The sequence below is a fragment of the Pseudophryne corroboree genome, chromosome 1, assembly GCF_028390025.1.
Source record: "Pseudophryne corroboree isolate aPseCor3 chromosome 1, aPseCor3.hap2, whole genome shotgun sequence".
NCBI lineage: Eukaryota > Metazoa > Chordata > Amphibia > Anura > Myobatrachidae > Pseudophryne > Pseudophryne corroboree.
The window spans coordinates 309,780,605-309,793,034 of record NC_086444.1 but is presented as its reverse complement, the minus strand read 5'-3'; the positions used below and the strand labels follow the sequence as shown (position 1 = coordinate 309,793,034).

The 12,430-nt window shown below is 45.1% G+C and overlaps 1 protein-coding gene across 1 annotated transcript in view; it reads right to left on the bottom strand.

Moving 5' to 3' along the window:
- The window catches only part of RHOF (ras homolog family member F, filopodia associated), a 117,874-nt gene that overhangs the window by 39,985 nt on the left and 65,459 nt on the right, over positions 1–12,430 (bottom strand). The window contains exon 3 of the mRNA XM_063964480.1: positions 759–868. Within this exon, the coding sequence (XP_063820550.1) occupies positions 759–868 (110 nt within the window). The remainder of the gene's footprint in view (positions 1–758; positions 869–12,430) is intronic.

Sequence of the window (12,430 nt, the reverse complement as noted above, 5' to 3'; positions counted from 1 at the left end):
CCTTTGCAGCCGAGCGGTACAAAAACAGTTTGTGCAGTTTCTGAGTAGCTCTGGACTTACTCAGCCGCTGCGATCACTTCAGTCTTTTTGGTCCCGGAATTGACGTCAGACACCCGCCCTGCAGACGCTTGGACACGCCTGCGTTTTTGCAAACACTTCCAGAAAACGGTAAGTTGACACCCATAAACGTCCTCTGTCAATTACCTTGTGATCGGCTGTGCGAATGGATTCTTCATTAAATCCATCGCCCAGCACCGATCCTTTTTGTACCCGTACCACGCACCTGCACATTGCGGTGCATACGCAGTTTTGTCGAGTTTTAACCTGATCGCAGCGCTGCAAAAAGTTGCTAGCGAGCGATCATCTCGGAATGACCACCAGAAAACCTATTTTTGATTGTACAGTTTACCTTATACTTAAATTACTACAAATATGTGTTATTAGGTCCTGCAAAATATTTGGACTTTCTACTGGTAAATCGGTCTGTCTGAGCTGGGTATGAAAGTCTGAAAGGACTCCATTTGTGGCAAAGTGGACAGGTCTGTCTTTAAAGATTTGTCTCTAATAATGATCCTGCCAATCAGAAAACAATTATCTTCTCGTTAACTCTGCATATTTACAATCAGTATGATTACAGTGAATATTTAAAATACTAAATCATGAATAATTATTTGAAGGTGAATAGCATCATATTTGACACACAATACCCACTGTGTTCTCAAAAGAACTATGCAACAGTAAGAGAAGCTCAATCTTACCTTTACTAATACATTGTCAAAACTGGTAGGGTTTGTAACATCATAGCAGATTAAAACCAAATGAACATCTTGATAAGAAAGAGGACGTAGTCTGTCATAATCTTCTTGTCCTGTGATAGAAGAGGGCACACATTACATACAAAACACAATTGTGTACAACTTGATAAGACAGAGGATGTACTGTAGTCGGTCATAATCTTCCTGTCCTGCGAAGGGGCACACACTACATACAAAACACAATTGTGTACAGTTTATACTCCATCCTTGTGGTACATGTACACTATAAAAATGTAGTGCAGATCAATGAGACCATTACAATAATGAATATCCTAGAATGACGCAATGAGGAGATTGGGAAACACAGCACTGGTACGGGTAGCACCGCCAGTCACTATACAGACGCCGGAATCCCGCATGAGTGAAATACTGACAGTCCGCATGCTGACTGACGGGGACTATTCCCACTCGTGGGCGTCCATGACACCCATAGAGTCGGAATAGACCCTGTGGGAAGCGCAGTGAGCCCACAATGGGCTTCATTGCGCCCCCGCCGACAACCTACACTCCGGAATCCCGGCGTCTGTATACCGCCGGTCACCCACACCCAACCCACTGGTACAATACCCTATAAATCAGTATAAAATGCCGGTAGGTTACTCCAATGGTCAAACAATCTTTCCCCTGTGGGTATAAATATTCCATGGAGGTTGTCCCATGAGAGTAATATACAGTATGCAAAACACACAAAAAAAAACAGGAAAAGTAGTCTCTTGGGTTGGGTACTGGCCTACCAACATGCAAATATAAAATGTAACTTTTATTAAATATGTAAATAACACATCTGTCTGGCATGGAGTGTACTTTTAACTCAAATAAGCCTGAGGGAGAAATAAGAAATAGGAATTTCCTCCCCAAAAATAAAATACAAAATGGTGTTCCTCATTCCTTTTGGAACCCGTTTTACGACATTGTTATTTACAGTAGCCACCTATTGCTCCCAGTCCACTGCTCCAGCACATCTATAATCTAAAGAAAACAGGGGGTCTCATTACAGAGGGATCAAGAGAGAATAAAAAAAGGTAACAAAATGACAATACCAAGGAACTAGCATCAAAGAATGCAGATAACACTATTTTTTTGTTTGTTACTTTATTTCATTACAGTAATTGTAGCTGCAATGTCTGTTTATAATTAGAATTGCCAAGGCAGCCATTTCAAGCATGACATCTACTATAAAATACACAAACTGCATGATATGGGTATATACTGATATAAGGAATCATTTTGGAAAAAAATATATACAATTTAGAAATAATTGGATTCAGTATCATGCTACTATGCAATGCAAAAAAACAAAACGACATACATAATTTTGTCTAACATCTTCATCTGGACACAAAGTACACATGCTTCACTATTATTTTTTTTACATGGCGCCACAAAGGGTCTGCAATGCCTTTCTACGTACAAAAACAGAAATATGAAAACAAAATTTAGATTTCAGTTTGAACACACCCCACCCAAATCTAAATCTCTCTGCACATGTTACATCTTCCCAATCTGCAGTGCAATATAGTTTTGTCCATTAGTGTGCTTTTTTTGGCTTGCCAACAAGCCTGAATAACTCCCATAGTGCGTTTGGAGAGGAAAATAAGCCAGACAGCAACATGAAGGACAGACTGGAATGGAGAGAGGTGGGAGACAGGGAGGCCATTCAAGAAGCAGTTACAGCAGTCGAGTCTAGAGTTGATCAGTAAGGGTCTTAGCTGCCTCCAGGGTGATAAAGGCATCTGATCCTAGATATATTTTTGAGATGGAAACAGCAGGACTGCAAAAGGTGCTGACTGTGTGGTCTGAAGGAGAGGTAGAAGTCAAGAATAACTCCAAGACAGAGTATTTGCATACTAGAGGAGAAGGTCATGAAGTCAAAAGATTAATCAAATTGTGGAAGGTGAGGGGGGGGGATCTCCGCTCAGACTTGGACATGTCAAGTTTAACAAGATGTCCCAGCACTTTCAATGTCCTCTCTCATTGGAGATATGAGAGAGTGAGAAAGGTCGGGGGAAGAGAGAATATGTGTGTGTTAGTAGCATAAAGATGATACTGAAGGCCAGAAGAGATAATTTAAAGAGGATGTATAGAGGGAGAAAAGGAGAGAGAGAGAACAGAACCTTGGGTGACACCTACTGGAAGGGAAAGTAAGCATGTGGGGGCGGGTGGAGTAATGAGAGGAAACTGAGAAAGAATGGTAAGAAGAGGTGTGTGGCAGAGTGCGAACCAGGAGGGGAAGAGGTGTGTGGCTGGGTGTGAACTGAGAAAGGGGGGGCACAAGCCGAACCCTACCACAGCAGTCCCCCCTCCTATCCAGCATCTCACTTACTGTTTGGCGGGCACAGTAAAGGAGGAGGCATGCCGTGTTTGCCTAGAGCGATAGGGAAGACAGGGGTTGAGGTGGAGCTGATGGACGGCATCCTTCCGACGGAGACTGCTCCGACAGGGTGGGCCAGGGTCGAGGTGGATGAGGCGGCCAGTATCCTGCAGTGACACAGCCAATAAGCCATACTGCGCTGACGTTTCACTCAGTGCTGTGCAACTTGTCCCCATATCACTACCGGGTGGCATGGAAATTTTACGTAGCAACCTTCCCGAGGAATATAGCATGGGGAGAACACTGTTCATTTAGAGTACCAAGGTTGAGCAGTGACCGCCAGCAGAAGTAAGAGAGAGACCTTGTATAGGAAAACAGCTTGGTCAGGGAACTAGAAAGAGACCGTGGGGGAGAGAAGCAAGTCGAGCAGGGAAGATAAGGAAATGGAGTCAGTAGCCTCATGGTTATGTTTAATGATGGTTAGGAGGCAGAGGTGGATATGGAGTAAGGGATAAGTTAAAAGAGAAGCTGATGGTCACAGAAAGGGAAAGAAGAATTGGTGAAGTCAGAAATATCACAGTGAGTGAAGACCAGATTAAGCGAGTGTCTGCTCACACTACACCCAGTTCACATATATGCTGCATCGTGTAATCTAACAGCAGTGCAACCATGTAACTTGTTTTAATAGACATCAGGTCAGCTAGAAAATTACCCAAATTAAGGTTGTTGTGCTCCACCACAACAACTCAATGTAGCCTATGAGACTTTAAATGACATTCTCGGTTTCATCAAAACAATCAGAAAAAGAAACATTTTGAAATTCCAGAATGAAGCTTTGTGCAGAATCCCCCTCCCCCCCTCCCCCCCCCCCCCCCCCCCGAAAAAAAAAATAGTTTAGTAACATAATTATTTTGAGAGTTTTAAAAAAGAGTATGGAGGTTTAAGTTTAATTATGTAGATAAAATCACTGATCAATGAATGGCATCCATATTCATCTACTGATAAAGGAGGAAAACTTTCAGTTACAAACTTTGAGTACATTTGTCGATATGATAACATGAGATGAGGTGTAATAAGATATTCAGATATAGGGTAACGCACAACATTAAATAAATTAATTGAACCATGACATTATAGCGGGGAACACAGTAAGTTGAGGGAGGACCTAGATTAATAGTTTTTCTAAATGAATTATTATTATTAATTACCAGTTATTTGTATAGCGCACACATATTCCGCAGTGCTTTACAGAAATATTTGACCATTCACATCAGTAGTCCCTGCCCCAGTGGAGCCTAATTCAGACCTGATCGCAACAGCAAAATTGTTCTCTAATGGGCAAAACCATGTGCAGTGTAGGTGGGGCAAATATAACATTATTATTATCATCATCATCATCATCATCATCCTTTATTTATATGGCGCCACAAGGGTTCCGCAGCGCCCAATTACAGAGTACATAAATAATCAAACAGGAAAACAGCAACTTACAGTTGATGACAGTATAGGACAAATACAGGGTAAATAAACATAGTTACATCAGCAGATGACACTGGAATAAGTATCAGGTGGCAGAAGACTGCTGGATGTGGTACAGTTGAAGATTATTAAAGTAAGACAAAGGATAAGCACATGAGGGCCCTGTTTGTGAGAGCTTACAATCTAAAGGGAAGGGGTAGACAGACAGGGGTGACACAGATGGGGTACATAGAGAACGTGGAACAGAGGGTTAGGATGAGCTTTGACTGGGTTTGGTGAAGAAGTGGGTCTTGAGAGCCCGTTTGAAGTTTTGTAGAGAGGTGGAGAGTCTGAGGGGGAGAAGTAGGGAATTCCAGTGAAGTGGTGCAGCACTTGAAAAATCTTGGAGGTAGGAGTGGGAAGAAGAAATCCGTAGGCCGGAGAGTCATTGTGCATTAGCAGAGCGAAGAGGATGGGTGGGAGTGTAAAGGGAGATAAGATCAGAGATGTAGATGGGAGAGGAGTGGGTGAGGGCTTTGTAAGCGAGTGTGAGAAGCTTGAAATGGATTCTGAAAGGGAAAGGGAGCCAGTGAAGGTCTAGTAAGAGAGGAGAGGTAGACGTAGTGCGTTTGATGAGGAAAATGAGCCGGGCAGCAGCATTGAGGATAGATTGGAGTGGAGAGAGGTATTTGTCAGGAATGCCAGTCAGGAGGAGATTACAGTAGTCCAGTCTGGAGATCACCAGTGAGTGGATAAGAGTCTTAGTAGCATCCTGGGTCAGAAAGGGTCTGATCCTGGAAATATTTTTTAGATGAAAACGGCAGGTTTGTGAGAGGTGCTGAATGTCTGGTTTCAAGGAGAGGGAGGAGTCAAGGATTACTCCAAGACAGCGCACTTGGGGGCTAGAGGAGATAGTAGTGCCATCAATAGATAATGACATTGTAGGAGGTGAGGTTATGCGGGAGGGAGGGATGATGTCTAAGACCGAGCTGATCATGTTAAGTTTAAGAAAGAGCTGGGACATCCAGGAAGAGGTAGCAGAGAGACAGTTGGAGATACGAGTGAGGAGAGCAGGGGAGAGGTCTGGAGGGGAAAGATAGATTTGGGTGTCATCAGCATAGAGATGATATTGGAAACCAAAAGAACTAATGAGCTTACCTAGTGAGGATGTATAGAGAGAGAAGAGGACCAAGGACAGAACCTTGGGGTACACCTACAGTTAGTGGAAGAGAGGGGGAGGGGGAGTCATGAGAGGAGACAGAGAATGAACGGTCAGAGAGGTAGGAAGACAGCCAAGAGAGGGCAGTGTCACGCAGACCAATGGAGTGAAGGATTTGCAGTAGGAGAGGATGGTCCAAAGTGTCAAAAGCCGCAGAGAGATCAAGTAGAATAAGCAGAGAGTAGTGTCCCTTAGATTTAGCAGCATGGAGGTCATTGCATACTTTTGTAAGGGCAGTTTCAGTGGAGTGAAGAGGACGGAAGCCAGACTGGAATAGGTCAAGTAGTGAGTGTGAGGAAAGAAAGGAAGTAAGGCGGTTGTAGACAATACGCTCAAGGAGTTTGGAGGCAAAAGGGAGGAGAGAGATGGGTCGGTAGTTGGAGAGAGTGTTTGGATCAAGGGTAGGTTTTTTAACATGTACAGAGAGTTTGATTTGGGTGGGACGTGTTCAAACTGAAATCTAAATTGCAGTATAAAAATAAAGCAGCCAGTATTTACCCTGCACAGAAACAAAATAACTCACCCAAATCTAAGTTTCTGGGCACACGTTATATATCTGCCCCCCTGCAGTGCACATGGTTTTGCCCACTAGAGAACAATTTTGCTTCTGCGATCAGGTCTGACTTAGGCCCAATATTCCCTACCATATATAAATGCAGACACATTCATGCCAGGATTACTTTTTTTGGGGGGGGAGCCAGTTAACCTACCAGTACATTTTTGAATTGTGGGAAGAAACCGGAGTACCCGGAGGAAACCCACAAAAGGACAGGTTAAATATATAAACTCCACACAGTAAGGGGCATGGTGGGAGAATGGTATGCATTTTATAATTTACTGAAAATAAGCTGTTATGTACTTATGTTAAAATTTAGGTTTCAAAAGAACATTTTTAAAGCAGCTGTGGTCAAAAGGGGCATCACACTCCGGAACCTGCACACCATTGCTGCACTCTTTTACGCCTGCTGAACTGATGTGGGAAGGCTCCCTCCCTTGTGCACTTTGGAGTGCAGTACATGTCTCTTTGATATATTTTGCATTTACTGGGGTGTGAAGAAATATAAAAGAAATGCATTAGCTGTGGATTTTAATTTGTATATGCATTTTATATTTGCAGGGGTATTTATCATCATGCGTTAGCCATGTGTTTTATTAAATATATGTTTGCTATAGATTTATTGCGTGTATATTAACTGTGTTCATTTAATATGTATATGGTTGTTTATGTTACCTGTAAATTGTAATATAATTTACAGTCTTACAAAGATTCACGGACTGAAATGAAGAGTTTCCGCTCAGAAATGTGGAAGACAAGAAGTCGGGATATAAAAAGGGAGGTTACTGCTAGATTAAGCAGTTATAAACAGGCTTCACAGCTTTGTTGAATAAAAAGAAAGCAAGCAAAAATAGGATTTTATATACCTACCGGTAAATCCTTTTCTCGTAGTCCATAGAGGGTGCTGGGGTCCAATTTAGTACCATGGGGTATAGATGGGTCCACTAGGAGCCACTAGCACTTTGAGAGTTTAATAGTGTGGGCTGGCCCCTCCCTCTATGCCCCTCCTACCAGACTCAGTCTACAAACTGTGCCTGAGGAGACGGACATACTTCGAGAGAAGGAAATACACAGATAGTGGTGAGATTCACACCAGCTCACACATAACAAAAGGAAAGCCAAGCTAACCAACGTGAAATGATTCAGCAATGGCTTAACCAACAATACTTAACCAAGTAACAATGCAGGAAATCGAAGCACTGGGTGGGCGCCCGGCATCCTCTACGAGAAAAGGATTTACCGGTAGGTATATAAAATCCTATTTTCTCTTATGTCCTAGAGGATGCTGGGGTTCCATTTAGTACCATGGGGATGTACCAAAGCTCCCAGTACGGAAGGGAGAGTGCTGAGGTTACTGCAGAACAGATTGACCAAACTTTAGGTCCTCAGAGGCCAAAGTATCGAACTTGTAGAACTTAGCAAACGTGTTTGACCCAGACTAAGTAGCTGCTCAGCAAAGCTGAAGAGCCAAGACACCCCGGGCAGCCGCCCAGGAAGAACCCACCTTACAAGCAGAGTGGGCCTTAACAGATCTCCGACACGGCAATCCTGCCGTAGAATATGCATGCTGGATAGTGAACCTGATCCAGCGAGAAATGGTCTGCTTAGAAGCAGGACACCCAATCTTGTTGGGATCATAAAGGACAAACAGTGCGTCCGACTTCCTGTGATGAGAGCTTCTCTTCACATGTAATTTCAAAACCCGTACAACATCCAAGGACTCTGAGGTAATCGAGGTACCAGTAGAGCCACTGGCACCACAATAGGTTGGTTGATATGAAAAGCGGACACAACCTTTGGAAGAAATTGCTGATGCATTCAGAGCTCAGCTCTATCCTCATGGAGAATCAAGTAGGGACTCTTGTGCGACAATGCCCCCAATTCTGACACACGTCTTGCAGATGCCAATGCCAACAGTGTGACCGCCTTCCAAATAAGAAACTTTATGCCTACCTCCTATAAAGGCTCAAACCAATCCGATTGCAGGAACTGCACCACCACATTAAGATCCCAAGGTGCCGGAGGAGGCACAAAAGGTGGTTGGATGTGCAGAATTCCATTCAAGAATGTCTGAACCTCAGGGAGAGCAGCCAATTGTTTCTGGAAGAAAATGGACGAGGCCGAAATCTGGACCTTTATGGAGCCCAAGCGTAGGCCCAAATCTACACCCGCTTGCAGAAAGAGGAGAAAACGTCCTAGTTGAAACTCCACCGTTGGAAACTTCTTGGATTCACACCAAGACACATACTTCTTCCAAATCCGATGGTAATGCTTAGACATTACTCCCTTCCTAGCTTGGATCCGAGTAGGAATGACCTTGTTTGGAATGTCCTTCCGAGCTAAGATCTGGCGTTCAACCTCCATGCCGTCAAACGTAGCCGCGGTAAGTCTTGATAGGCGAACGGCCCCTGTTGTAGAAGGTCCTCGCAAAGAGGAAGGGGCCTCGGATCCTCGAGCAGTAATTCTAGAAGATCCGCGTACCAAGTTAGTCTTGGCCAGTCCGGAGCGATGAGGATCGCCTGAACTCCTGTTCACTTTATTAGTTTGAGAATCTTTGGGATGAGCGGAAGTGGAGGGAATACGTACACTGACCGGAACACCCACGGAGTTACCAGGGCGTCCACCACCACTGCTTGCGGGTCTCGTGACATGGAACAGTACCTCCGAAGCTTCTTGTTGAGGCGAGAGGCCATCATGTCTATTTTAGGCACGCCCCATCGGCTTCTTACCTCTGCGAATACCTTCGGATGGAGGGCCCATTCTCATTCCAATGAGAAGTTTGGAGCCACCAGAAGAATGAAATTCTGGCTTTCGGCGACAGGCGTATTCGCTGGTGCATGTGAACATGTGATTGCGACCACTTGTCCAGGAGATCCAGCTGGAAGAACCGTGCATGGAATCTTCCATACTGGAGAGCCTCGTAGGAGGCTACCATCTTTCCCAGAAGGCGAATGCACTGACCGATACCCGGGCCAAGACATCCCGGACTATTGAATGGATCACCAACTCTTTCTCCATTGGTAGAAACACCCTCTGCACTTCTGTGTTGAGTATCATCCCCAGGAAGGGCAGTCTCCTTGTCGGTTCCAAATGTGGAAGATTCAGGATCCACCCATGAGCCTGGAGTAGTTGAATTGAGAGAGCAACACTCTGCAACAGCCTCTCCCTGGAAGACGTCTTTATCAGTAGATCGTCCAGATATGGAATTATGTTCACTCCCTGCTTGCGGAGGAGGAGCATCATCTCTGCCATGACCTTGGTAAATACCCTTGGTGCACTGGAGAGGCCAAATGACAATGTCTGGATCTGATAGTGACAGTCCTGTAGTGCAAACCTTAGATAGGCCTGGTGAGGCAGCCAGATCAGAATGTGAAGGTACGCATCCTTGATATCCAGGGATACCAGGAATTCCCCCTCCTCCAGACCTGAAACCACCGCTCTCAGAGACTCCATATTGAACTTGAATACTTGCAAGAATGGGTTCAAGGACTTTAGGTTCAATATTGGCCTTACCGAACCGTACGGTACCACAATCATGTTTGAATAATAACCCCTGTTTCTTAAATGAGGTGGAACTGGAACAATGACATTTGTTTGTACCAATTTGTGAATGGCTTCCTGTAGGATAGCACTTTGTCAGCAAAGCTGGTAAGCCAGATTTGAAGATTCTGTGAGGCGGGAGTTCCTAAAACTCCAGTCTGTACCCCTGGGTAACAATATTTTTCACCCAGGGGTCTAGGCATGATGACGCCCAGACGTGACTGAAACCTTTTAGTCTCGCCACCCACCTGACTGATCCCCAGGCTGGGAGGTCCACCGTCATGCTGAAGACTTGGAGGAAGCAGAACCTGGTTTCTGTTCCTGGGAACCCGTTGGTGCAGGTTTTCTGGCTTTTCCACGACCTTTTCTCTGGGTTTTCCCAGGATTTCTCAAACAAGGAATTTAACTCCTTAAAAGCAGAGAAGGTAATCGAGAATTTCTTATTTACAGTAAAATAAGATTCCTCTTCCTGCTCAGGTACCTTTTCAGTAATGTGCAAAACATCCCTAATTGCATCAATCATTAGTTGCACCCCTTTAGCAAGGGATGCCATCCCTCCCGTGCATATCCCCATCACCGCCCCCTGTATCAGAGTCGGTATTAGTGTCAGCTTGCATTATCTGGGCAAGTGTACGCTTTTGAGGTTATGTAGATGGGTCTTTTGATGATGTAGTGGGGGTCGAATATTGCAAACCCTCCACAGATTTCCTCAAAAACTGTGTCTCTTTCTCATTATGTGACATGCTGGTAGAAATCTGGGATATCATTCCCCTTAAAGAATCCACCTATGCAGGTTCGGTTTCGTAAGGCTGAAAAAGCATATTGCAGTCCTGAGTACATGGAATAGACTCCTCAGAAGAAGATAAACACTCTGCAGCACAGGACACAGAGTCCTTAGACATGGTAATGTGGAATATACACACACACACACACACACACAGGAAAATGTCAGACACAGTTTCCCCCAGAGAGTCTTCAGAGAGCCAGCCACACAGCGCCTCTGTAAGCAATTATTATGATAAAAGCCCGGCGCTGACTAACTATCCTTAATAGGGTAGTCAGTCCTAATATAACAATCCCCCCCCCCTGTCTATAACACCCTGGTACCGCAGAGTACTTGTGGAATTATGTGGAGGGCAGCGCTCCCAGTCAGCGTTTCTGTACGATCTGCAGGGAGAAAATGGCGCTGGAGAGTGCTGGATCCGCTCTGAGAGGAAGCCCCGCCCCCTGTGATGGCGCACGGCTTCCCGCACTAAGTGATTATACTTGCCTGAGGTTTTTGAAGTGTTAACAGTGGGATTAGCCCCTGTTAACTAGCGTTACCAGTGTAGAGTAATGCGCTGGCCCAGGGCGCCCCTCAAGCGCCGACATGATGCATGTTGCTGGACCTGCCAGGAGCACAGACCCTCAGAGCGGCGCTCCAACCCTTGTGCTGCCATACCCGCCAGCGGCCTGCTAACCGGGATGCCGGCGCTGTATTCACCCCTCTTCTATCTTCTGGCTCTGTTAGGGGGTGGCGGCCATGCTGCGTGAGTGAGCAGCCGCCTCGTGGGCTTGCGATCATCACCCTCAGGAGCTCAGTGTACGGTCAGCAGAGTAGAGAACCATTAACTCTTCAGGAAGTTGGTTCCTACTCGCCCCCTAAGTCCTAGCAGCCTTCCTGTTAAATAAACTCTACACATTAAAAAAAAATAAAACATTATATATATATATATATATATATATATATATATAATCTCCTAGGAGCTCCCCTAGCTGTAACCGGCTCCTCCGGGTACATTTTCTAAACGGAGTCTGGTAGGAGGGGCCTAGAGGGAGGGGCCAGCCCACACTATTAAACTCTTAGAAAGTGCCAGTGGCTCCTAGTGGACCCATCTATACTCCATGGTACTAAATTGGACCCCAGCATCCTCTAGGACGTAAGAGAAATAACAGAAACATGTTGAAAAGCTGAAATCTTTTAAACAGAAAAAAAATAAAACTGCATTGCTATTTCAAAACTTCCCACAGCTCCCTTATATTTGTAGGTGCAGGATCTTAGGTGCGAATGGACCTCTCCACAATGTCCCATAAATGCTGGATTGGGTTCATGTGAACGTAGTGACCACACCATTCATTAGAACTCCCCAGAATGCTCCTTTGAACCAGTTCTGGACAACTAAGGACAGAAATCATGGTGCATTATTCTGCTGAAATATTCCATAGTTGTGGGGGTACATGAAGTCCATAAAGGGCTGCAAATGGTCACCAGGCACTGCAACGTAGCAGATACCAGTCAATGACGTGTTCAGGCAGACCAGCGGACCCAACCCATGCCACGTGAACATATCCAACACCATTATGGAACCACCACCAGCCTTGTTGACAACTGGGGTCCATGTCACACCTGAACCCCACCATCAGCCCGAAACAACTGGAACCATGACTTATCAGATCACGCCACACATTGCCAGCCTTCAGGGTCCAATTAGTGATGTCTCAAGCCCAGGTGAGGCGCTGTGTCCGGGCTCGTAGTGTAAACAGAGGAACTC